The following is a 23,723-nucleotide window of genomic DNA, read 5'->3' as shown; positions in this document are numbered from 1 at the left end:
GCCCCTTCCTCCTCAGAATGTCATAGGAGCAGAAGAGGAAGAAAGGAGAGGAGCCTCTCCCGCCTCTGCCAGCCTGGCCCCAGCCCCCAACCCTGCACCAACCATCACAGACTCCAAGACCAGATGCAGGAGTGCCAGGGATGGATCATCAGGGGCCTCGGCAAAGGAAGAGGCACCCATGTGCAAAGCCTGGGCCTCCCCCACCACCCAGTATACAGATGGGAAGACTGAAGCCTAGAGTGGTTTGCGGAGGGCCTCAGAGCAAGGGAGTGGCAGGGCCAGAAGAAGATCTGAGGCCACTGACTCCATAGCAAGAGTCTATCCACCACAGCAGGCTGCCTGCTGTCGAGGCTTGCCCATCCTGGGTGTCCACTCCCAAGTGTAACAAATGAGGGGGGCAAATGGAAGATTCTAGAATAAAGCCTGCCACTTGACAAGTGTGTGTGAGGCTTGTTTCTGGGAGCAGCTAAGCAGAGGGGCCAGAGCAAGGCTTTGGACCATAAGAAACCATTTACCCGTGATTTTTGGTAAGGGCTTTCACCCCGAGACTCAGTTTCTTCATCTGCAAAGGGGGTTATAACTTCCCTCTAGGGACATTGTAAAACAGCTGTCTCAGGCACAGTAAATGCCAACAAATGGGGATGGGCTGAATTGGACACACACACACACACACACACACACACACACACACACACACACTCCCTCCGGCAGATCCGGGGCAGTGGACATTTCCTCATTTCAGACATGCATGACCCTAGGATGGGGAACGCAGGGGCATCGCTGTGGTCAGCTGGGCTCAGTACCCAAAAGAAAGTATTGAGTCAGGACAAATTATGGGAAAGGGGATGTGGGATTGGGGGCAGGGTGAGCAGAGGGGAGGGGGCCGCCCAGTCTGCTGTGGGCCCTCCTCGCTGTGTCTACTCTGACGCGGTGTCCTCCTGCCCCGGAGAGGGGAAGCAGATTTGAGGACATCTCTGTGACCAGACCAGAATCCTGCCACCTCAGGTGAGGCCAGGAACCCCCACACCCCAGGCGAGGGCAAATGGCAGCTTCCCCTTGCCGCCTCCCTGAAACATGGGGACAACTTGATTGGTAAGGGGAAGGAGGGTCCCCGTTGCTGAGAGCTAAGGGCCTGGGCTCAGAGAAGAGGTCTCATCTCCCATCCATCCTGCAGTCCCAGACCCCAAGGGGCAAGGGGCCTGGGGAGGGAGGTAGGCTCCAGAGGGCTGAGAAGGACCGGCCTGGGGAGCAAGAGAGTGAACTCGGCTCTCTCCCCACCCAGATCCTTCCCCAGGATGGACATGGGGTCCAGCTCCTGGCCCCGCCTTGGACTAAACCTGATGCTGCTCCTGCTGGCGTTGCCACTTGGGGGCCAGGCCAGCACAGGCTGCTACGGGATCCCTGGGATGCCGGGCCTACCAGGGGCCCCCGGGAAGGATGGATACGATGGATGGCCGGGGCCCAAGGGTGAGCCAGGTGAGTCTGCCGGCCTGCTGGGGAGGGGTCACCTGAGGCCTGGGGGCAGCGGGCAAAGTGTCCGTCCGAGGCTAAGCTGGGGGGAGGAGGACAGCAACCTGTTGGCAAGACTCCCAGAGCAGAGTCCCGCTTTCCTGGCAGGTGTAGCCCATTTCTTCTCAGAGCCCAGGGCTCGGTTCTCCCTGTTCCCCAATTTTGTGCCTCAGGGTCTCATCTGACACCAGGGAGCGAACAAGAGCACCTGTCCCAGGACAGGGCAGGGAGGATCACAGGAGATGATTCTGAAGACCTTTGGCAAACTCTAAAGCGCTGTGCTCTTTGATTACAGCCCCTCTACCCCCTGCCCTGCAGCATGGACTTCTGGGGGGTGGGGCCCACACATTGAGTGTCCACAACACACAGATGGCCAGGGTTCAAATCCCAGCCCTACCACTTCCCTGCGTGAAGTGCCTCAGTGTCCTCATCTGTCAAATGGGGAGATGGTCGTACCTAGTGCATAGGGGTGCTGGGATGATTAAACAAGTTGAAATGTAAACCAGCACCGCGTACATGGTAAGGTCTCAGGGTGGCAGAGCCTATGCATGTTATAGCTGTTATTGTTTTTATCGGATCTGTGCTCACCTCCGTCCCCCTAGTTGGGGGCACGGGGAGTGAGAAGTCAGGATTGCAGAATGATGGGCAAGCCCTAGCGTGAGCAAAAGGGGCTGAAGACGTGAGGGGGCGTGGGTGCTGGGCAAGCGCTGGAGTCTGGGGGCGCCTTCTCGGTCAGAAGGTGCATATCTGGGATGCAGGTGTGTCTGGAGCCAGTGTGGGTGAGACTGGGGTGTGGTTGGACAGAGGTGATGGGGGGCGGCAGAGGCGGGGGGCGGGGGCAGGCCAGGGATGAGGAATGTCCTTAGGAATTTCCCCACTGTCATCTTCACTCCTGGCACTAGAATGGAATTTTGCCAACATTCCAGAAGGAATTCTCTGATTCAGGGTTAGCCAAATGAGGCCCCCAGGTCTGCCATTTTTCGAGAACGTAGACTGCACAGCTGCCTCTGGCCATCTCGTGGCCTAGGGTGGCCGATGGCAACCAATTATCGAGCTCCTACTATATGCCAGGCATGGTTCCAAATGCTCAGCATATGTTTTAGCCGCTACCCTCCCCACTGCCTGTCAGGCCCCTCCCCATGGCATGTCCTCCCCCTCCCAATCAGTTGCTGGAAGCTATCCTGAGGGATGAGACAAGGCCCTGCACACCTTGCGGGCCTCACCAGGAGCTGACCTTCCTGAGCACTTCCTATGCGGTGCCTGGAACGCTCACTCTCCCACTCCAAGCTCCCAGCAGCTCTCTGGAATCCGTTGTATTACACCCTTTCCTCGGTTAGTCACGCAGAAGCTCGGGGAGGGGAGGTCACCCGCCCAGGGTCAGGCAGCTTTCGCCTAGGTCTGTTGGATCCTGGTCCCCCTCTCCTAACCCCAGGACCTAAAAGGCTCACACAACCATGGAGGGAGGATCTGTCACAAATAGGTCGGCACAGAAAGCCAACCGTAAGGAAGTCAAAGGAGGAAGCAGCCATGAGGCTGGTAGGCTTGGCCAGAGAGGGCTTCCGGGAAGAGGAGACTAGAGCCCGGCCCTAAAAGATGAGTACGGTTTGGACAAGGGGAGAAAAATCTCACAGAGGCTCAGAGAATCAGGGCTGTCACAAAAATCACACGCTCTGACTAGGACTCAGACAGACTTGACTTTCCAATCTTGACTCCACCTCCTACTGGCTGCTTGGCCTTGAGTGAGTCTCCAGCCTCAGTTTCCTCATCTGTACCGTGAGAGAAGTTGAACCCGCCCAGGTGTCATAAGGGGCTCCGGGCGGCTGAATGGGGCCAGGGGAGACCACAACCCCCTTAGTGGGGCCGTTTCCGTTTGGCTCCGTCCAGTGCTTCCCGCACGCTAAGCTGGTCCGGGGTGGTTCCGTCTCAGGAACGGACACGAGTTCTGTGGAGTTCTGAAGCTTATAAAATGTTGAGGGCCCTCTTTTAAAAAAATAATACAAAATTATAGGTCCATTTGTTTGCAGGGAAGGGGTTGGTTACACAAATCTACACGTGCTACAAAATCGTGTTAGAACACGCTCCGACATGTGCTGATGCTGGTTAGGCCTACCCTCTCCGTCATACATGTGGAAACTGAGGCCGACCGACAGGGGAGCACCTTAGCCACGGTCAGAGGGCAAGTCCATAGGGAGGCAGGACTCCAGGTGATAGTCCATCTGGGGAAGGAGGTTCCAGAGGCTAAACTCCGCTGTTATGTCCCCTGGAGGACACCCCCAGGGTCCCTGTCCCCTGCCCCATCACCTCCTTCCCACCTGCTCTCCCCCCAGGAATCCCAGCGATCCCTGGAACACGAGGACCCAAGGGTCAGAAGGGAGAACCCGGCACACCTGGCTTTCCCGGGAAGAATGGCCCCATGGGAACCTCTGGGATTCCAGGGGTTCCCGGTCTCATAGGACCCCCAGGGGAGCCAGGCGAGGAGGGCAGATACAAGCAGAAGCACCAGTCCGTGTTCACAGTCACACGGCAGACGGCTGAGCACCCCAGGCCCAACAGCCTGGTCAAGTTCAACACAGTCATCACCAACCCGCAGGGGGATTATGATACGAGCACCGGCAAGTTCACCTGCAAAGTCCCGGGGCTTTACTACTTCGTGTACCACACGTCGCAGACGGCCAACCTGTGCGTGCACCTGTACCAGAGTGGTGCCAGGGTGACCACCTTCTGTGACCACATGTCCAACAGCAAGCAGGTCAGCTCGGGCGGTGTGCTGTTGCGGCTGCCGGTGGGTGAACAGGTGTGGCTGGCCGTCAATGACTACAACGGCATGGTGGGCACCGAAGGCTCTGACAGCGTCTTCTCCGGCTTCCTGCTCTTTCCTGACTAGGGCGGTCAGGCCTGTTCCAGCCCCAGGGCCGTCCCGCCTCCCTCAGCTTCCCTGCAAGAACCGCTGTGCTCGGGCCATTCTCCCCGCCTGATGGACTCCTCCTCCAGGAAGCCCGCCCTGACCCCGTGCCCCACATTCTCTCCCTCCTCTGAGCTCCTTCAGGAGCCACTGCTTTGAGACTTAACCAACACCTTCTAATACTGTCAATGGTTCCCGCCACCCACCAAGTCTTGGGAAAGGCAAGGACATATAGAAATAAATAAATAAATAAATAAATTGATAAATATGCACGGTTCAGGCTTCTCACTGCCAAGTTCTCGAAGAAGCGGGCCTCTTCATCCTCAGCTTTGCACCTGCCGCAGCCATCTGCAGGCTCTGGATTTAGACAGAGCCTCTAGCTGGTGCTCAGTAAAGGTTGGTGCCAATGTTGAGACACTCAGCGTCCTGTGGCCATTTGGGAGGGTGTGATGGAAGGCTGCAAGAGGTTCCCAATGGGCTATCTGCTGTCACTTATTTGGGTGAGAGGTGCTACTGTCATTAAAGTTATCCATGCTCACAGGTAAACGGGAGTGTTTGAATTCCCAGACCTATGTTGAATTGTGGCTGCACCTGTCACAGGAGGAGTTTGGGCTCAGGTAAGCCCAATGGAGACCAAGAACAGATGTGCAGTGGATTTGTGCCGAATTAATGAGTTAGTTGGAGCGAATGAATGAATGAATAGTGGGTAAATGCGTGACTAAAAGCAGAGTAAATGAATGAGTGAGATGGGCATGAGCCAGTAAGAGAGAGAGAATCTGTGTCCCCGGTTGTCTGATTCACCCCAAATAACTGTCAGACTCTGGGAGCCCCCAGGCGCTCAACGAAAACGAGTGCTGCCCCGAGGCTGTCAGCCTTCCACACAAGGCTCCTGATGGTTGGGCCCGGCTGGCATGATCCTTGTTGGAGGACCAGGAGGCCCGACACTAGCCACAGCCCTTTCATTGTGGGGACCCTGAGAAGGGTTGACAGTTCAAGTTCAAAAAAGATAAAAAGTGTAACTTTCCTGGGCAGACTGCCCATCCGGCCTCAGAGCCCACAGAGACCCAAGGAGAACCTGCCCCGGCCTCGCTGAGATCTCAGCCTGCTTCCACGAGACCCCGCGGAGCTCACAGAGGCACTGACCCACCGGGGCTGCCACAGCAGCCCGCCACCAGCTCCACCCACTCTGGCTCCTTTGTTCGTGAAAGGAGCCAGTCCACACCCTCCTGCCTTTGCCGTGTTGTTTCTTCATCCTGCAGAGCCCTCACCCTGCTCACACTAGTCCTCCATCCACCTGGATAATACACACTCAGCTGTCAGGGGTCAACACAAAGATCACCTCCTCCACGAAGCCTTCCCTGATTCTCCCATGTGTGTCCCCGCAGTGCCCTCCAGAGCCTTGGATCACAAACTGGGTGACTTTTTAGAGCCCAGGTTCCCAAATCTGGTGGTGCAACAAAATCATGTGTGCACACACACGCACACACACGCATGTACACACACAGTGGGAACAGAGGCAAGGGCCTAGGAACCCTGGCTGGGTCAGGGGGTGCCTCTGGCAGGGACAGGGCCAGGTCACGGGGCCACTCCTCACGGCTGTCCTCCATCAGCCACTTAGCAGTCTGCCCAGCAGCGCCTCAAGTGCTACATCTTTTTTCTCAGTTCTCTTTTGTTTAAAAAATCAATACACCGTTTATGTAGGCCACGGTGTCAGATGAGAAACCTGTACTTTGGAAACGACAATTTTTGTGCCATTTTTATTTTCCATAATTGTTTCCTTGTTGTTCTCGCTTTGTCAGGAGAGACAGGCCTTCGAAAATGCCAGCTTGTCTGCTGGGCTGAGGGGAACCTGGCAAGGGCTTCGAAGGGGGCAAGCGAGGGGCAGTGGAGGTGGGACACGAACCAGCATAGGACACTCCAAGGGGTGGCTTGAGTCTGCTTGACAGTCTCTCTCTCCCTCTCCTGTGGCCCTCCCCCCCGAACAAAATAAAGAAATAAAATCATTAAAAAGAAGAAAAGGACACCCCACGCCTCAAGGAATCCCTTTTAGACCACAGAATTTTGAGGAGTTGTCTGTCTCTTCTCCCACCCTAGGTAGGGATCATTCCCCTCTGTGCCAGGGATGCAAGGCAGAGATTTTTATACAGACACTAGCTGACTCCTACTCAGAGGCTGAGGCCCAGAGACCCCTCCACTCCTGGTCCCTGATCCAGGCATGGCTCCCATGCACGCAGGCTCCAAGAATTCGGTCTTCTCTTCATATATATAGCACTGTCCCCAGGTTTGCATGGGGGGCCTGCAGAGGGCTGGGCCCTGGATGTGCCAGGTTACTTCACTGGCCCCCCACAACCCATGCTTTCCCTTCATATATGGGGAAACCGAGGCCAGTAAATATGCCTGAGGCCACATAGCTAGACCAAGGCAAAGCTGGGATTCAAACTTGGGAGAGGCTGATTCCTAAGCCCATGCCCATCCTCCCCTACCTGCTGCCTCCTGCTCTTAGTCTTGAGCTGTCTCCTTGAACCCCAAGTTCAAATTCACCTTTTCTCATTGCCATCAGCCACCAAAGAATTAGAAGCCCAGGCGGCCCTTGGGGACCTTCAGAAGAACCCTGGACCTGCAACCTGCGAATTTACAATTTTATAGGTTCAGAGACTAAGTGTTATGGAACTCTACCCTTCTCCCTGCTCAGAATCCACTGCCTTCCCCTCCTCATCCAGGCCAAGTCCCTTTGAGTCTATAGTTGGCCGAGCCCAGAAACCCTTTGGCTTTACCAAACTAGTCTCTTCTTTCCCTAATACCCACTGCAGGTAACCTTAATTTCCATCAATCAGCATCCACAAGCCCAAAGATGTTCTATCTCCAAGCACAGATGTCAAGTGGGGCCCTCCTGACCTGTGGCAACTCCTGGCGCTGGCTGGGCATCCATCCCTGCAAGAGGCACACATCCCTGCAAGGGGCACACATGCCTGCGAGGGGCACCCATCCCTGCGAGAGGCACCCATCCCTGAAAGGGGCACCCATCCCTGCGAGGGGCATCCATCCCTACGAGGGGCACCCATCCCTGCGAGGGGCATCATATTGCCTTAGATGCAGCCTCAGCAAGCTGGCTGATACCCTGGTGCCAGGTATGCCTGTCTCTGAGTCCTGCAGTTACCACTTGTATGAGGTGTGGGCTCCAGCTGAAACCAAGGGTCCGACGCTCATTCAGCTGAGCCACCCAGGTGCTCCTAGTCCCCTCTTTTCTCTGACATTTATCGCAGAGACCATAAGACCACTGCTTCATTCATTGTTTAACACCAGTCTCCCCCAGCAGAAGAAACTCTCCATGGGGACAAGAGCCATGGCTGACCTGTTTGTGACTCTGTGCCCAGCACCTAGCACGGAGAGGCTCATGATAGACGTTTGTTCAGTGATGACTTTCTCCTCTCTTGGCCTCAGTTTTCCCATATTTAAGGCGAGGGGAATGAGCTGGCTGACCTCCGAGCCCCTCTCCAGCCCTGACCTGGTGTGATTCCAGGATCAGCAAGCAATAAGCCCGTGCCTATGCCCATCATTGTCATCAGCTTTGAGCCTTGCTGTAAGCAGAGGAAGGGCTATCAATAAATAATGACTGCATTTAAAATTCATTACTAGATAATTTTCTGAGAACAGGGCAAGAGCGGAAGTATAGGATGGGAAGAAGGCAGAGGAGATGAGCCCAGAAAAGGGAAGCCTGAGACATGGCATGGTAGTAACAATTAACACGTGCCTTGTACTTCCTAGTTTATGCTCCACTTTCTCCTCCACGATCGCAAATGAGCCCCCCAGTGCCCTGTGCCGTCTACGGGGCATTGGTCATTATAGCCCCAACATCTAGCAGAGGAAACTGGGGCTCCCTTGAGTCCTCTTGGCAGAGAACATTTAGGCCCCCATTTGAGAGCTCAGGAATCAAGCTCTCTGATGAGTGGCAGAGCCAGAATATGAATCACGGTTTCTGACTCCGAATCCAGTGCTCAGGCACCGGGCCAGCCATGTTCTCATTTCAGTGAGGAACACCCATGTCTGCTGGAGGGGATCACAAGGCCGGGGGCCCTGACACGCAAGCCACCAGTTGTGGACATTCTCCCAGCACAGCCTGTTCCCCCAACGGCTGCTGAGCTGGCGAAACCAAACTGGCCAACCACCCTCCCCATTTACAGTAAACCCCTCCAGATTGCAGAAATGGGACCTGAAACTGCCTGGATGGGCTAAGAGTGGAGGGGGCCGTCCTGCTGGGTCCATGGGTGGGGGTGGTCTGGGGAAGGCCCTTCCTATCTCTGAGGAATGGGACTTCCGCTTTGGCCTGAGAGCAGCAAGGATCTGGCTCCTGGTCCCACTGCTGCCCGGCCCAGCGGCATCACCAGACACCAGGTTCCCAGGTGAGGATGGGGTTCGGCGCCTGGGGGGACCGGCCAGCAGGACCAATATGGCAGAGGGTGATGATGTCCAAAGGGGAGGCCTTGCGTCCCCTGCCTCAGAGCCACTGGGGGCGATTAACCATGCGGATCCCTGGGCCCAATCCCAGACCTGGGGAGTCAAACTCCCTGGGGGTGTGCTTGGGAGTCTACTGCTATCCGGGGCCCCAAGTGATGGGAGGCAGCCTAACATGGGAGCCACCAAGACTCAAGCTGAGTCCTGCTTCTGTCTCTTAGATGCTGGTGACCTGGGGCAAGGCATGTAACTTCTCTCAGCCTGGACCCTCTCTGGGAATAATAGAACATTTTAGGGGCACTGGGAGTCCTGAAGGAGGTCAAGCTCACCCAGAGCTTAGCGAATGACCTGGTTCAAGATATGTGGGAGGCAGAGGTGAAATTAGAACCCAGGTCCCCCTCCACCCAGCCCAGCATTTCTCCAACACCTGCCTTCTCTCCTTTCCTCTCGGTCTGCTGAGAAAGCTCAGCCTGACTCTTTCAAGGAACGAATTTGACTTGTAGGTGGAGTTGAGATTCGTTATTAGTTAGCACTGAGTGAACCGAATCATGTTTATAAAGGAGGGGTTGGGATCAGACGCCCCACAAGAGATCTCATTCCTCTTAGACTCCACCTCATTTAACCCTCAGCCCTGACAGGTAGAAGTTAGCTTTGCTAGAGAGGCTCAGAGAGGCTAAGGGACTTGCCTGAGGTCATGCAGTGAGCTGGCAGCAGAGGGGGAGTTCAAAGTCCAGTTGGCCTGATTGCAAGTTGGGGAGCGGGTGGGAAGGGACTGTTGGGGGCTGGAAGGAGACGGGAGGACTGGTGACCTGGGAAAGATGTGAGGAGCAAGGCTGGCAGTGGTGACAGGTGGCAGGGACAGGGGTCAGACCAGATGAATCCTAGGTCCCTGCCCAAATCTGAGACTCAGTGGCCCCTGAGATGAGCCAGAACCTGGATCTTCCCACTCCCCACCCCAACCCCACCTCCTGCTTCCCCAGGAAGCCCAAGTCTCATGGTGGGTCTGGACCCACTGCCCTCATCCCCCCACCCCCTGCTTGGAGCTCTCCACTCCTGGGCTGCCTCCACCTGAGACCTCCTCTCCCCGAGCCCCATCTCCCAAAGGGGCTGGATCCTGTTTTATACTTTTCCAACCATCCTCCGTCATATCCCAATGCTTGGGGATTCTTGGATGACGGGGATAATACAAAAAAAGGCTAATACTCATTTAGCATTTCCACCATGCCAGGCCCTACCTCGTCCATCCTCCCACCAATCCTGCGTGGCAGAGATTAGTGTTATCCCCATTTTATGGAAGGGGAAAGGCGCCAGAGAGAAGCGACTTGCCTGAGGCCCTCACCCGGACGTGGCAGAGGCTGATCCGGCTCCTGGTAGCATTGCTATCCTTCTGACACCGGGGCCTCTCACCACTGCCCCTGGCGCCGAGCCTGCTGAGCAGTAAGGATAGATGCCTCCTCCACTGAGCGGCCGCCCGTACCCAGCGCGGCTCAAAATGTCACTGCGCAGTAGCCGCTGTCAGCCTGTCCGGCTCCAAAGCCCACATTTGAACCACCAAGCTCAGCGGCCTCTTAACGGAACACCCTGTGGGTTTTAAGATCCAGTGGACGTGGGTTGGAATTTCAGCCACAAGGCGGCCACGTAACCCTGACGGGGCTCCCACCCTCTCTAGTACCCAGTGTCCTCATCTGGAGGAGAAAGCCGGTTGCTTTCCTGGGGGGCTGTGGTAAGGACCATGGGAAATGAGATAGTGGCACGTAAAGTGTTTGGCCCAGAGCCTGGCTAAATGCCCATTGCACGGGTTATTGAAGTTGTCAAATCCGTCATTTTGTAAAGCCTCCAGGAAGAATGCAAACTGGTATTATGCAAAAATAAACAGTTTAGGTTAAATTTTTATTATGTGAATGACCCTCAATTTTTTTTAAAGGTTCCCTTATTTTATTTTAGAGAGAGAGAGTACGAGCAGGAGTGGGAGGGGCAGAGGGAGAGGGAGAGAGAATCCCAAGCGGACTCCACCCTGAGTGCAGAGCCCAACGTGGGGCTCGATCTCACGACCCCAAGATCACGATCTGAGCCAAAACCAAGAGTCAGATGCCTAACTGACGGCGCCACCTAGGCGCCCCATCACCTCAACTTTTTAAAGCAATGTTGGATTCAATGAGTTTTGAGGTCCCTTCTGTCTTGAGAACTAATGCTATGGGGTGCTGGCTGTTCTGACCAGCTCGAGACAGCTCAGTCCTTCCTAGTCCCCCGGGATTCAGAAGGGGTCCACGCTTCCCTCTTACCTGGGCCTTTGGAGGGACCTGAGAATATTCCATCAGCAGAGACAGCCTGGTGTGCTGGCAGGGAAGCTGGCTTCAGAGGCAGACGGGCCTGGGTTTGAGTCTGGCTACAGTCCTTCCCGTATGACCCTGAACAAGTGTCTGGGCCTCCCTGAACTTCAGGGTCCTCTTCAGTATAAAAACAAGAGCTTCCTCCAGGCGGGGCTGCTCTGAGGATGTAAAGTGGCCCACTATGGAAACGGCACAGGCACCCTGAACTCAGAAACTCTAACGAATAGGAACGCTTGCAAGAAAACCCAAAGCCCAAGAGCCACAACCTTGACCCCCTCATCCCTCTGACCCCTCACTCCCCTCCAGCCACACTGGCCTCCCCGTGGGGCCTCGGCGCTCCAGGCGCTATCTTATCTCTGGGCCTTTGCCCCTGCTTCCTTTCCTCCCAGAACATTCTTGCTCCAGCCCTTCCTGAACCTCCAGGTCTCAGCCTGAACACCACTCTCAGAGAGGCTGCCCGCTGCCCCTCGACCCCAGAAAACCATCCACCTGCCCCTCGATCCCAGTTGCTCTCCCTCTCCCTCCAAGCACCCCTGCGTTGCCTACAGAGCGCTCTGCACAGTCTCTCACTACTTCCCTTTACTTGTATGTTGACCTGTTTATCGTCCGCCTTCCCCTAAGACCGCCAGCCCCGTGAAAGCAAGAGCCATATCTGTGTTACCCCAGCACCCAGCGCGGGGTCTGGCCTGGTGGAAAGGACACACTCAGTGAATACGTGAAGGGGTGAATGAATGATTGAAGCCATGCTACGAGTCTCCATGGTAGTAACCCACTGCATCGTCTTGTCCCCCCTGCAGGAGGTAACTGAGGCGGGGCGGTGATGAAGACCCCAGGGGGCGGCGTTCTGGCGCTGCTGCTGGTCCTGGGTCTGCCGGATGTCTCCTGGGCCCAGAGCAGCTGTACCGGACACCCGGCCATCCCCGGCATTCCCGGCATCCCTGGCGCACCGGGCTCTAATGGCAAACCCGGGACCCCAGGGGTAAAGGGAGAGAAAGGTACTGCAGGCTCTGGGGAGAGACGCTCGTGTCATTGAGCAAGGCCCCGTCTCCTGCCTCCCCGGTCACAGCTGCTGACCCGAGCGATCACAAAAGCACTTGCAAATCCGTCAGCTTGCCAAGCAACCCCCCGCCCACAACACTCCACAATGACTTTGTGAAGAGGGAATTCCGAGTCCCATTTTACAGCCTGGAAAACTGATGTCTGGAAAGGCTACTGATTTGCCCAGGGGAGCCCAGTCCGTGTCGAGGCGGAGACCAGACCGTGGCTCTCTCACCCCTAACTCCAGGCACAGAGAGAGAACCCCGGGCTGCCTCCCGGGTGGGTGGCTTCCCCTCTCTGAAATGCGGTTTCTTTACCTATAAAACGTGGGCAGATTCTTTGTGTGGTTGTCACAGGGTTCAAATGAGACTTCTCACCAAGACACCACCCCCCCGTAAAATGTAGTTCATTCATTCATTTAACCAAAACCAACCGCCGTCCTCACATAATCGCAAGTAACCCTCACAATCCCGCAAAATATCCTCATGCCCATTTTACAGAGGAGGAAGCTGAGCCCCAGAGAATGTGACTCCGTCAAGGTGACACGATTAATAATGGCAGGTGTGGCAGGACATCTGTCTGTCCCCTGAGCCCATGCTCTCAGCCACAATACTCCACCACTTTCCTGGAAGAGAGGTTTTCTCTCACACTGTGCCAAACAGAGGGGTGGCGGTCGCTTGGTGTGGCCACGAGAAGGTTTCCAGGGCCCACTTCCAGGCTCTGGTGAAAGGAATGTCGGGATTGAGTAAAGACGTCTGCCCTGGGGGAGGGGGTGAGGAGGGGTAGCGCGTGGGCCAAGAATTCATTATCCAGCTCCAGGCCAGATCAAGGGAGATTGTATGAGCTGGTGAGGCGTGCAGGCCCAGCACCCTCCCTGAGGAGACACCGTTGTCCGCACCTCTGGCGTCAGGTCCCATTGCTGTCAGGAAAGTGGGGCTGAGAGGAAACCGCCCACCGCCCCCCCTTCCACACAGGGAAGCTGAGGTCCAGAAAGAAGCAGGGACATGTCAAAGGTTACACGGCCAGTTTCCCGGCCTCCCGGCCCAGGGCTCTTTCCTTTGGTTCTCAGTGATCCCTAGCCTATCATGTCTACTGTCTCTCCTTTTCCAGGGCTGCCAGGGCTGGCTGGAGACCATGGCGAGTATGGGGAGAAGGGAGACCCAGGGATTCCTGGGAAACCAGGCAAAGTAGGTCCCAAGGGCCCCATCGGCCCCAAAGGTTCCCCAGGGCCCCCCGGAGCCCGCGGCCCCAAGGGTGAATCAGGGGACTACAAGGCCACGCAGAAAATTGCCTTCTCTGCCACGAGGACCATCAACAGTGTCCTGCGGCGGGACCAGACCATCCGCTTCGACCACGTGATCACCAACGAGAACCGCAACTATGAACCTCGAAGTGGCAAGTTCACCTGCAACGTGCCCGGCATTTACTACTTCACCTACCACGCCAGCTCTCGAGGGAACCTGTGCGTGAACCTCATGCGGGGCCGGGAGCGCATGGAGAAGGTGGTTACCTTCTGCGACTACGTCCAGAGCACCTTCCAGGTCACCACGGGCAGTGTGGTCCTCAGGCTGAACCAGGGGGAGAACGTCTTCCTGCAGGCCACAGACAAGAACTCCCTGCTGGGCATGGAAGGTGCCAATAGCATCTTCTCTGGGTTCCTGCTCTTCCCAGACGCAGAGGCATGAGCTGTGAGGCTAGTTCACCCCCTCATCATCCCCTCCCCCACCAGCAATGCTCACTTTTACCCCCAACGCCACCCCCACCAGGCCAAAACACGAGTAGGGCTCCGTGGATGTTGCTGAATGAATGAGTAAATAAACTTTTCAAGGCCAAAGGACAGTGGTCTAATTCAACTCTGTGTCCCAACACCCAGTGCACAGTAGGTGCTCAGAAATGTTGCTTGAATGCTGGTTGAATGAATGAATGAATGAATGCATGACCTCTGAAAGCAGAAACTCTATCTGATTGGAGGTGACTGGAGAGCCAGACTCTGTGCCCTGCTCCGTGACAGCCACACAGTGGGAGATGGGGAAGGCACACCATCTACTGAGCACCTATTATGTTCCAGGCACTGGACTAGATAGACCCTTTCATTCTCTCATTAAGCCTCACACTCATCCTGGCAGACAGGTTGCATTGCACCCAGTTTACAGCGGACAAAACTGAGGGTCAGAAGGATGAAGGGACCATCCTCGACCCCACAAACAGAACGGGGTCGGCCCACCTGACGACCTGAGGCCTCTTTCAAGGCAACATATTGAGGCCGGCCACTACAGAGGCTTTTGTTCTTTTTTTTTTTTTTAAGATTTATGTATTTATGGGCGCCTGGGTGGCTCAGTTGGTTAGGCGACTGCCTTCGGCTCAGGTCATGATCCTGGAGTCCCGGGATCGAGTCCCACATCAGGCTCTCTGCTCAGCGGGGAGTCTGCTTCTCCCTCTGAACCTCTTCCCTCTCATGCTCTCTATCTCTCATTCTCTCTCTCTCAAATAAATAAATAAAATCTTTGAAAAAAGATTTATGTATTTATTTGAGAGAGAGAGCATGTGAGCAGGGGGAAGGGCAGAAGCAGAGGGAGAAAAGACAGAATCTCCCACAGACTCCATGCTGAGCGTGGAGCCCGACGCAGGGCTTGATCCCACAACCCTGAGATCATGACCTGAGCCGAAATCAAGAGTTGGAGGCTTCATCGACTGCGCCACCCAGGCGCCCCACTTACAGAGGTTTTCTGCTTACAACGTCACTTGCCCCTGCCCAAGGGATCAAGGGGTCCTCCTGCAACATCTTAACTGACCATGAAACCAAGACCCTTCCCCTCTTGATTCTCCCCACACACCCCCCACCCAAACCCTCCCCAGCCTGGCACTAGCTCGGCCATCCAGCTAGAACAAACGTCACTCCCCTGCTCAATAACCTTCGGTGGTTCCCCACTGCCAACTGGATATAGTTCCAGCCCATGAGCCTGGCCTTCAAGGCTCTCCATGGGCTGGCCTTCTGGTCTCACCCCCTCTGCTCCTGGACAAAGACTATCTCCTCTCAGGACTGCCAGGTCCTCCATCTTTCAGGCAAGCCCCGTGCTGTCCCACCTCGGTGCCCTTATGCCCACAGTTCTCCTCTGCTCTGCCTGCCTTACCATCCTACACGGCCCCACTCAAGCCACTTCATCTCCCTGCAGCTGGCCGTCCCTAAGTCACTCTTCTGGCTCCTCTGAAGTCACTCTTCTGCCTCCTCCCGCCCCCATTCCTCACGTGTGCCGGGCTGAGCACACATGGCCTGCATCTGGCTTTTCACTCATGCCCAGCCCATCTGCCCAGCTTGCGGCCTTACCCTGCCCACCTCTGAACCCCACAGAAGCAGCCACTCCATAAAGACACAGTGCCTGATTGGCCAAGGACACAGGCATAGGACCCTCCAGAGTCCCAGCCCCTGGACTGGCTCGCTGTAGCCCCTCCTACTAGCCCTAGTCCACAAGACTGTGGACCGATCCTGACCTGGGGCAAGAGGGATTTAAGGCACTCCGGCCTCTCACACAGGGTCGTGGCAACCAGACTGTTTGGAAGCTGGCCTCTTTCTCAGGACTCCATTCACTGGGCACAGCTTCTGGTCTCCTGGGCCTCAGGCCTGGCCTTGATGACCTGCCCCAACCTCAGACTTTCCAACAGAGACCAGGAGACTTTTCTCCAAGGCCTGGGCCTTCTTTTTGCTGTCCAACTCTTTTTTTTTTTTTAATTTTATTTTATTATGTTATGTTAGTCACCATACGATATATTATTAGTTTTTGATGTGGTGATCCACGATTCATTGTTTTCGTATAACACCCAGTGCCCCACGCAGAACGTGCCCTCCTTAATACCCATCACCGGGCTGACCCATCCCCCCACCCCCCTCCCCTCTAGAACCCTCAGTTTGTTTCTCAGAGTCCATAGTCTCTCATGGTTCGTCTCTCCCTCCGATTTCCCCCCCTTCATTTTTCCCTTCCTTCTCCTAATGTCCTCCAGGCTATTCCTAATGTCCCACAAATAAGTGAAACCATATGATAATTGACTTTCTCTGCTTGACTTATTTCACTTCGCATCATCCCCTCCAGTCCCATCCATGTTGGGCATTCATCCTTTCTGATGGCTGAGTAATATTCCATTGTATAAATGGACCACATCTTCTTTATCCATTCATCTCTTGAAGGGCATCTCGGCTCTTTCCACAGTTTGGCTATTGCAGACATTGCTGCTATGAACATTGGGGTGCATATGGCCCTTCTTTTCACTACATCTGTGTCTTTGGGGTAAATACCCAGGGGTGCAATTGCTGGGTCATAGGGTAGCTCTATTTTTAATTTTTTGAGGCACCTCCACACTGTTTTCCAAAGTGACTGTACCAACTTGCATTCCCACCAACAGTGTAAGAGGGTTCCCCTTTCTCTGCAAACTCTCCAACATTTGTTGTTTCTTGCCTTGCCAGTTTTTGCCATTCTACCTGGTGTAAGGTGGTCTCTCAGTGTGGTTTTGATTTGAATGTCCAACCTTTTAGTACAAAGCATCTGCCTGGCCTTTGACTCTAGTAGTAGTAGTTAAAATAACCACACCACAGTTGAGTTACTGTGCCCCTACTGCTCAATGTACATTAGTTCTTTCAATTTCCACCACAAACTCTAGGAGATACAAAGTACTATCCATTTCACAGATGAGAATCTGAGGCTCAGAGCGAGCAAGTGATTTGCCCAGGGTCACACAGCTGCAGGTACACAGCGAGGATTGGAGCCTGCTTCCGTTTGTCTCAAAGCTCTTGCTAAATCTATGAGGCCTCCTCCATAGCCTCCCAGCCTTTCAGCCAAACCCATTGGACCTGGGGGGCGCGGATTCTTGAGTCTTTGCAGTTGGATCTGTCTATACAGGGTTATACTCCCCTCTCCCAGGGGCAGACCCGGCTGCTGATGTCAAGCACATGCAGGGCACCCCTCTTTCTGCAAGGATCCAGGCACAGCTGACCGCGGCCAAGAAATCAGCGCTTGTCTCCAATGGTGCCTCAAGCCAGCTGGTTCTCCTGCAGGACCTACACTCCTCTGACCCCTGACGCTGCCACTTTCCCTCCACCAGAACCACCACCCCCACCCCAGGCAGGACCCTCTTAACAGGGCCCCTTTTGTGCCTTCCTCAGTCTGCTCCCAGATCTGCCAGAACTCCAGGGCTCCCTGCCTGTCAGCCGTGCCCGCCCCGTCAAATGCACCTGCCTGTCCACAAACGTGAATACATCGAAACCCTTCACCTTAATTGTCGCTCTTTCCCAGCCAGTGGGGAGGGTTCTCCTCTACGGCTCTCTGGGAAGATTGGGGAGATTGGGGTTTCAGCACAGGAACCAGGACCAAGATAACAGGGGAGCCCCGAAGTGACCCCCGAGGTGACCCCCGACAGCTCTCAGGATCTTGCCCATCCCATCACTGCCTCGACGCCTCCTTTTCTCCTTTGCCACCTTCTCACAGGGAATGGGGATGGGGTTGAAACTCAGATCTCCTGGCTGGGCTAGCAGTTGGGCAGGGGAAGGAAGGGAAGTGGTTCCCCTCAGGTCTGTGACCCCTGACCTTTGCACGCACCCCCTTGACTCTGACTCCCACCCCTCCACATGCCAGAGCCCTTTTAGTTGCAAATGAGAGAAACCCCCTCCATCCAACTTAGGAGCAAAGGAGGAACTTCTCAGGGGAGCTCAGAGGTGTCCTACAGGACGCAGGAGCAGGTGGGGCAGCTCGATCTCTGTGGACATGGAGCCAGACATGGGTGGCCCCAGCCCAGGGCCATCAGGTCTCCCTTTGAGACATCTCATCTCTGTGCTTCTCTCTGCAGGTTGGCCCTCTCAACTGTTAAGGCAAGTGGAGAAAAATGCAAGTCCCCAAACAGCGGCCTTGCCCACCAGCTTAGCCCCACCCCTCGAAGGAGTGACGCGGAGACTAATGTCTCCAATTCCCAGGTCCCAGGAGAGGGGATCAAACCGGCCCACTTTGGAACAGGGATACTCTCCCCCCCATCAGCAGAGGTCAAGAAGATGCAAGCCTGTGGCGATGACAACAGCTCATAAGGCCTGGCGAGCATTTTCTCCTGTACTAGTCGCAATCAGCCTGAGGGGTAGATATTCTAACCAGTGGTTCTCAAACTGTGAGAGCACCACAGGCCCCGGGAGGGCTTGCTGGAATTAACATTGCTTCAGATCTCCCTTGTCCTGGAGCTGCTACAGCCTCTCAGGACCACACTTCAAAAACCGCTGCTCTTATCTTCTTGCTCCCATTCTATAGATAAGAATACTGAGGTGCAGAGAGGGGACGTTACCTGCCCATGTCACACAGAAGATCTGGGATTTAGATCCAGGCCTATCTGACCCAGCAGTCCACGTGTTCAGCTCTGTCCCCTACTGCCCAGACCCCGGGGGCCCGTTAAGAAGAGGAAAGGAGGGTAAAGGGCAAAGAAGAAGTCAGGTGGGGGCTGAATGACAGTGAAAACAGCTCACACAGCACACAGCTCTGAGCACTCATGTTAATGCTTGTAACCTTTACAGTTATGTTCCCCTTTCACAGATGGGAACACTGAGGCACAGAGCAGTTAAGTGACTTGCCCAGTATTGCACAGTGAATAATAGAACCAGGATTCGACGCAAGGCAGTTCAGCTCCAGAGGCCACGCTCCTGGTCACTGCTCTGCTATAGCAGATGGGAAGCATGCCAAGGGGGTGTGTGGTGTAGCCCTTAAGAGCACTAGCTCTTAAATCGGACAGACCCAAATTCAAGTCCCACCTGGGCTTCTCACCAGCTGTATGACCATGGCAAGTGACTGCCCCTGTTTCCTATTTTACCCTCTTACAAACAAATAATATAGCCACGAGCATCCTGCTATGCATCCTTGAGTCCTCTCAGATTAAATTCCTGGAAGTGGACTCCCTAAGGGCAAGGGTGTACAAACTTTGAAAGCTTTGAAATGCATTTCCAAATGCAGGGATGGGCGATGAAGCCTGAGCAAGCCAGGCCAGCTCCAGGCTTGCTGCCACCAGGGGGGAGCAGACACCATGAGAAGGACAGCCTGGAAGAAGGGCTCGTGGACTGGTGGGTCAGATGGGCCCCGGATGGTGGGAGCTCCACCTTCCGCTCTCTCTTCTCCCCAAGCCCACCCCACTCCCAGCCTGGGCTATGAGCTGCTCAAGTGGGGCCCAAGGTCAGCTTCGAAGACCCAGGGTCTTCAAATCGTGGCTCCAGCATTATCATCAGCTGGGAGCTTGTTAGAAATGCAGGCTGGGTGACTCAGACTTGGGAAGAGGCCCTGCAGTCCATGTTTCTACAGCCCTGCAGGTGATTTTGAGGGTGGTAAAGTGTGAGAATTACTGCTGTAGACCAGGGGTTGCCAAACTTTTTCCATAAAGAGCCACACAGGAACGATTTCAGGTTTTGTGGGCCATAAATACGGTTTCTGTTGCAACCACTCAGCCCTGCTTCTGATGCCCGGAAAGGGCCATAGACAATCTATAAATAAGCGAGAATGGCTGAGTTCCAATCACTCTTTATGGACACTGGCAGGAGAGTTTTACACCACTTTCACATGTCACAAGATATTTTTTTCTTTGGTTTTCTCTCCATCCACGTAGCGATGTAAAAGCCATTCTTAGCTAGCAAATTGCACACAATCTGTGGGCTAGGTCTGCCAACCTGCTCTAGACCCAGGTATGGTTCTAGGCTTCGAAGAAGAGCAGAAACTTGAACCCACAGCTGCCTGATTCTCAAGCACCTTCCATTAGGCCAGTCTGCAGAGTGGCCCACCTTGGGACATGGACAGAAAAACTCTCAATTACTCAATTATAAGACGGGCATCGCAATCCCTGTCCCAAGTGACCTGAGGCACCGGGTCTCCAACTGTAGGGCAATGAAATCCCCCGGAGACCGGCTAGTATCTTGGCCCCATCCCAGAGGTGCTGATTCTGTAGAATCTGGAGGGGCCTGAGGATCTGCACTTTTCTCAAACACCCCGGGTGAAGCCAGTGGAGGGGGCTCTCTGCCAGTGTGAAGGCTGAGCTAATGGATCTGAAAGTGTGACCACGAGTAGCCCAGCATCCGTCCACAGAAGCCCATCGGCTCTATGGGGCTGAGGGAAGAAGGAGGAACAGACCTCTTATCTCTTGGAATGGATCCAAGATGAGAAATGCAAAAAAGGAGGGAAGCCTGGGGGCTCAGGCAGTGGAAGGACCTGGACGCTGTATTTAAACCCCACCTCTGTCACTTAGAGGCTGTGCCTTCTCCAGCTAAGTACTTAACCTCTCTGAGTTACTGTTTCCCCATCTGTAACATGAGGGTGATAATCATAGCCACTCCCAAAAAGCTGATGAGGGTTAAATGAGATTCTATGTGCAAAGCCCGTGGCACCCAGGAAGTCCTCCACAAGTATGAGCCACAGCTACGGGTGGGTTGCAATTAGAATTGAGGGGCTGCAAGGGGCAGGGCCCCTCAAACTTTAATGATTTGCACCTGGAGTCTTGGTAAAATGCGTATTCTGATTCAGGAGGCCTGGGGTGGGGCCTGAGAGTTTGCTTTTTCTAACAAGCTGGGGTCAGGGAATTGGTGATGCCATTGAGCCAGGAACCACTCTGGAAGTGGCCAGAACTAGGCCAGGGACCGTTCTGGAAGTGGCCAGGGTTAGGAGCACTGGTTTAGCTTGCGGATAGCCGTGAACTGGAATTCTCTCATACCCGGGCAAGCACTCGGTGATGAACCTCTTACTGTTATTGCTGCCACTGTGGTCATTGTGATTATGTCCTGATGGTGACAGTGAGGGAGTTCACAGGCAGACAAAGGAAAGGACAAAGCATGGGCAGTCAGTTTCCTGCCCCTGAGCACCCCTTGCTCTGAGCACTGCGGGCCTCACCCCATTTCTCCTCCACATCCTCACCTCTCTGGTGTCCCGCTGACAACAGGGCACCAGGTGCCCTGCCTTCAACCACCCCCACCCAACACTCACACAGACACATGCCCTCCTTGTAGAACAAGCTGCAAGCTGCGTTTATTTTTGCACGTAGCCAGGAGGCATTCTCATAGACAGCCCTGTTGGCCAGATGCAGGAGAAAAGGGGGTGTTTGTTCAAGAAATCCAGCAGGGCCCACCCAGGGAGGGACACCGACAGCGAGGGGACCTGGCAGAGCAGGAAGCCCCCTGGATGGCAAGTCAAGAGCTCCCAGTTCTAGGCTGGCCTCGGAACCTGACTTACTGTGTGACCTCAGACGAGTTGCTACCCCTCTCTGAGGCTCAGACTTCCCCTCAGAAAGAGGAGCTTGAACTAGGTCAACGGCACTGGACTCGCCTGGGACAGACACAGATTCTCAGGCCCACCCCAAGCCTACTGATTGGAAACCTAGGGGAGTTTGTGACCCCCTTTGGAGAAGGGAGAAGGCCTCTGACAGGGTCGTGACGGGGGAGGAAGCTGTGGCCAAGTCCCCCATCCGGCCGCCCTACCCACACAGAACATAGCGAGGACCCAGGTGGGAACAAAGGAGGCCAGACAGGGACATGTCACAGCCCAGAGAGCCCAGAAGATCCATGTTTATCAGACGAATGAATGAAAGTATGGCTGTGCAAAATCATTTATTGATAGATGAACCTTTCTTACTCCAGAGCATGCAGGGCCTGGAGACAGATAGACGTCATATATGCCCAGGAAATAGTTCAATGCAAGGAAGAAAGACCAAATGGAAGGAATGCCAAAATTATGTCCTGCCTGGGGCACCTGGGTAGCTCAGTCGGTGAAACATCCGACCCTTGGCCTCAGCTCAAGTCATGGTTTCGGCTCAGGTTGTGATCTCGGGGTCGTGAGATCGAGCCCTGCATCAGGCTGTATGCTGAGCATGGAACCTGCTTAAGATTCTCTCTCTCTCCCTCTGCCCCTCCCCCTGTTTCTCGCTCCCTCTCAAAAAAAAAAAAAATATATATATATATATATATATATATGTCCTCCCTAGAAGGAGAGGTCATGTAATAAAATCTCCTAGGCCCTTGGGGCAATCAATGGGAAGCCTTGGCATTTCCAGGGGAAACAAATGCAGGCAGGGAGAAATGTAACTGAGGTCAGGAATGGGCCCATATAATTCTCAAAACATCCCCCCACCCCGACATGGGTGCCGTTGCCCCGCCTCAGGCACACAGAGACTACAACTTATGCCCCAGTGATGCCACAGAGAACAGAGACTCGAGGAAATCTCCAGAGGGAGGCACCAGCCGTGGACGTGCAGGTCCATGCGGAACAGACTTTCCTGAGAGCCCCCTTCCTCCCTTCCATTCTAGGTCTTCCTGCCTCCCCCACCTTGTTTTCCGGAGGTCTGTCACAGAGTCTTCTTCTGCCATGTCATCGTGCTTGTCCCTATGAGCACTTAGGGCATCTGGGGAGCAGGGAGGATGGACACGAGGCTACAGCGGACCGAGCGCAAGAGAAGTGGACTGTGGCGCCCAGAGCACCTGCTGTGCGTCAGGTTCCCACCCCGTGCTCCGTGCTCCTGTGCACGTTCCCTCCTGGCTTCTCACAAGCGCCCCCATGGGGCTCAAATCCCGCTTTGCTGGGCAAGGAAGTCAGCCCAGCTCTGTAAAATGGAGCTGTACTGGCTAATATTGGTGTGAGCACTAAATGAGCCAGCGTATGTGAAGTGCCTGCCTGGCACATAGTAGGCACACAACCAAGAGTGGTTGTCATGAAGAACCACGTGCCACACCCAACACATAGTAAGTCCTCAACACATATTAGCATTGTCATCTATAAAGTGAGACTATCGGTTGTTTTGTTGTTTTTTTTTTTTTTTGAGACTATCGGTTTTTGTGAAGTTCCTTCGCATGGGCCACAAGGGACAAAAAAACTTTGCAAACGGAAAGGTCCTGTGCTCGCCTTGAGATGAATTTCCCGTCCTCCCTCCAGTGTGCGCCGGTAGCTGGGGAGTGTGGGCTGTGGCATGGTGCAGGCCTGTGCACGGGCTCTGGGTCCCAGATTCTGGGGCAACTCTCCCTACAGGCCCAGGTATCCACGAGAGAGAAAGCTGGGTCCTCCTTAGAAGGGCGTTTGCACACCTTGCCTAGAACAATTTGGCTAATGTGATTAAAGACAATATGTAACTGTCAACTTTGCCGGGACCCACCCCAGCTGGTTCCGGGGGAAGGAGACCTGAAAACTATGTCTTCATTCCTTCTGTGTCATGGTTCAGGCCATCGATGGCTTGTATGGAGGGGTTCGCAGGGCTGGAAGTCTGTAAGAGCCTGCGAGAGCGGTGAGCAGGGCAGTGTGCCTTCAACCAGGAGCATAAGAGTGTGACCTGGAGTCACCTGTCCCCTTAGAGCCTGCTTCCTCATCTATAAAATAGGGACAATTAAAATAAAATAAAACAAAATGGGGACAATAATCTATGTGCCATGGGCTACTGAGAAGATAAAAAGAACGTTCATAAGGTACCTGGGGCAGTGCCTGGCACAGAGGAAGCGCCCACTGCAAGTCAGGAAA

General features: G+C 54.6%; 2 protein-coding genes across 3 annotated transcripts; both read left to right on the top strand.

Annotated features, from left to right (window-relative positions):
• Positions 1–850: 850 nt before the first annotated feature.
• On the top strand, positions 851–4,677 carry C1QC (complement C1q C chain). 2 transcript variants are annotated; one of them, XM_025857024.2, is made up of 3 exons: positions 851–1,005; positions 1,283–1,476; positions 3,837–4,677. In XM_025857024.2, the coding sequence occupies exons 2-3, from the start codon at positions 1,296–1,298 to the stop codon at positions 4,391–4,393; spliced, it is 738 nt and encodes a 245-aa protein (XP_025712809.1). In that variant the 5' UTR covers positions 851–1,005; positions 1,283–1,295; the 3' UTR covers positions 4,394–4,677. The 2 variants fall into 2 exon arrangements, with proteins under 2 accessions (XP_025712809.1, XP_025712810.1); XM_025857025.2 differs by having other exon boundaries at positions 945–1,092.
• A 3,977-nt stretch (positions 4,678–8,654) lies between these two features.
• C1QB (complement C1q B chain) lies at positions 8,655–14,068 on the top strand. Its single transcript, XM_025857076.2, has 3 exons — positions 8,655–8,811; positions 11,991–12,188; positions 13,342–14,068. Exons 2-3 carry the CDS (start codon positions 12,014–12,016, stop codon positions 13,914–13,916), a joined length of 750 nt encoding a protein of 249 aa, XP_025712861.1. The 5' UTR covers positions 8,655–8,811; positions 11,991–12,013; the 3' UTR covers positions 13,917–14,068.
• Positions 14,069–23,723: the final 9,655 nt, after the last annotated feature.

Source organism: Callorhinus ursinus, unplaced genomic scaffold (assembly GCF_003265705.2).
Source record: "Callorhinus ursinus isolate GAN/ISIS: 27379988/994484 unplaced genomic scaffold, GSC_fseal_2.0 scaffold18, whole genome shotgun sequence".
NCBI lineage: Eukaryota > Metazoa > Chordata > Mammalia > Carnivora > Otariidae > Callorhinus > Callorhinus ursinus.
Note: the sequence above shows the minus strand (reverse complement) of the source record. Positions and strands in the feature narration are given on the sequence as shown.

What these genes read in the sequence shown, in the direction of transcription:
- C1QC (XM_025857024.2), top strand. Translation starts at nt 1,296, where the DNA reads ATGGACATGGGGTCCAGCTCCTGGCCCCGCCTTGGACTAAACCTGATG. An exon ending in GGGGCCCAAGGGTGAGCCAG is followed by an intron (nt 1,477 to 3,836) that starts GTGAGTCTGCCG and finishes CTCTCCCCCCAG; the next exon opens with GAATCCCAGCGATCCCTGGA.
- C1QB (XM_025857076.2), top strand. Translation starts at nt 12,014, where the DNA reads ATGAAGACCCCAGGGGGCGGCGTTCTGGCGCTGCTGCTGGTCCTGGGT. An exon ending in AGGGGTAAAGGGAGAGAAAG is followed by an intron (nt 12,189 to 13,341) that starts GTACTGCAGGCT and finishes CTCCTTTTCCAG; the next exon opens with GGCTGCCAGGGCTGGCTGGA.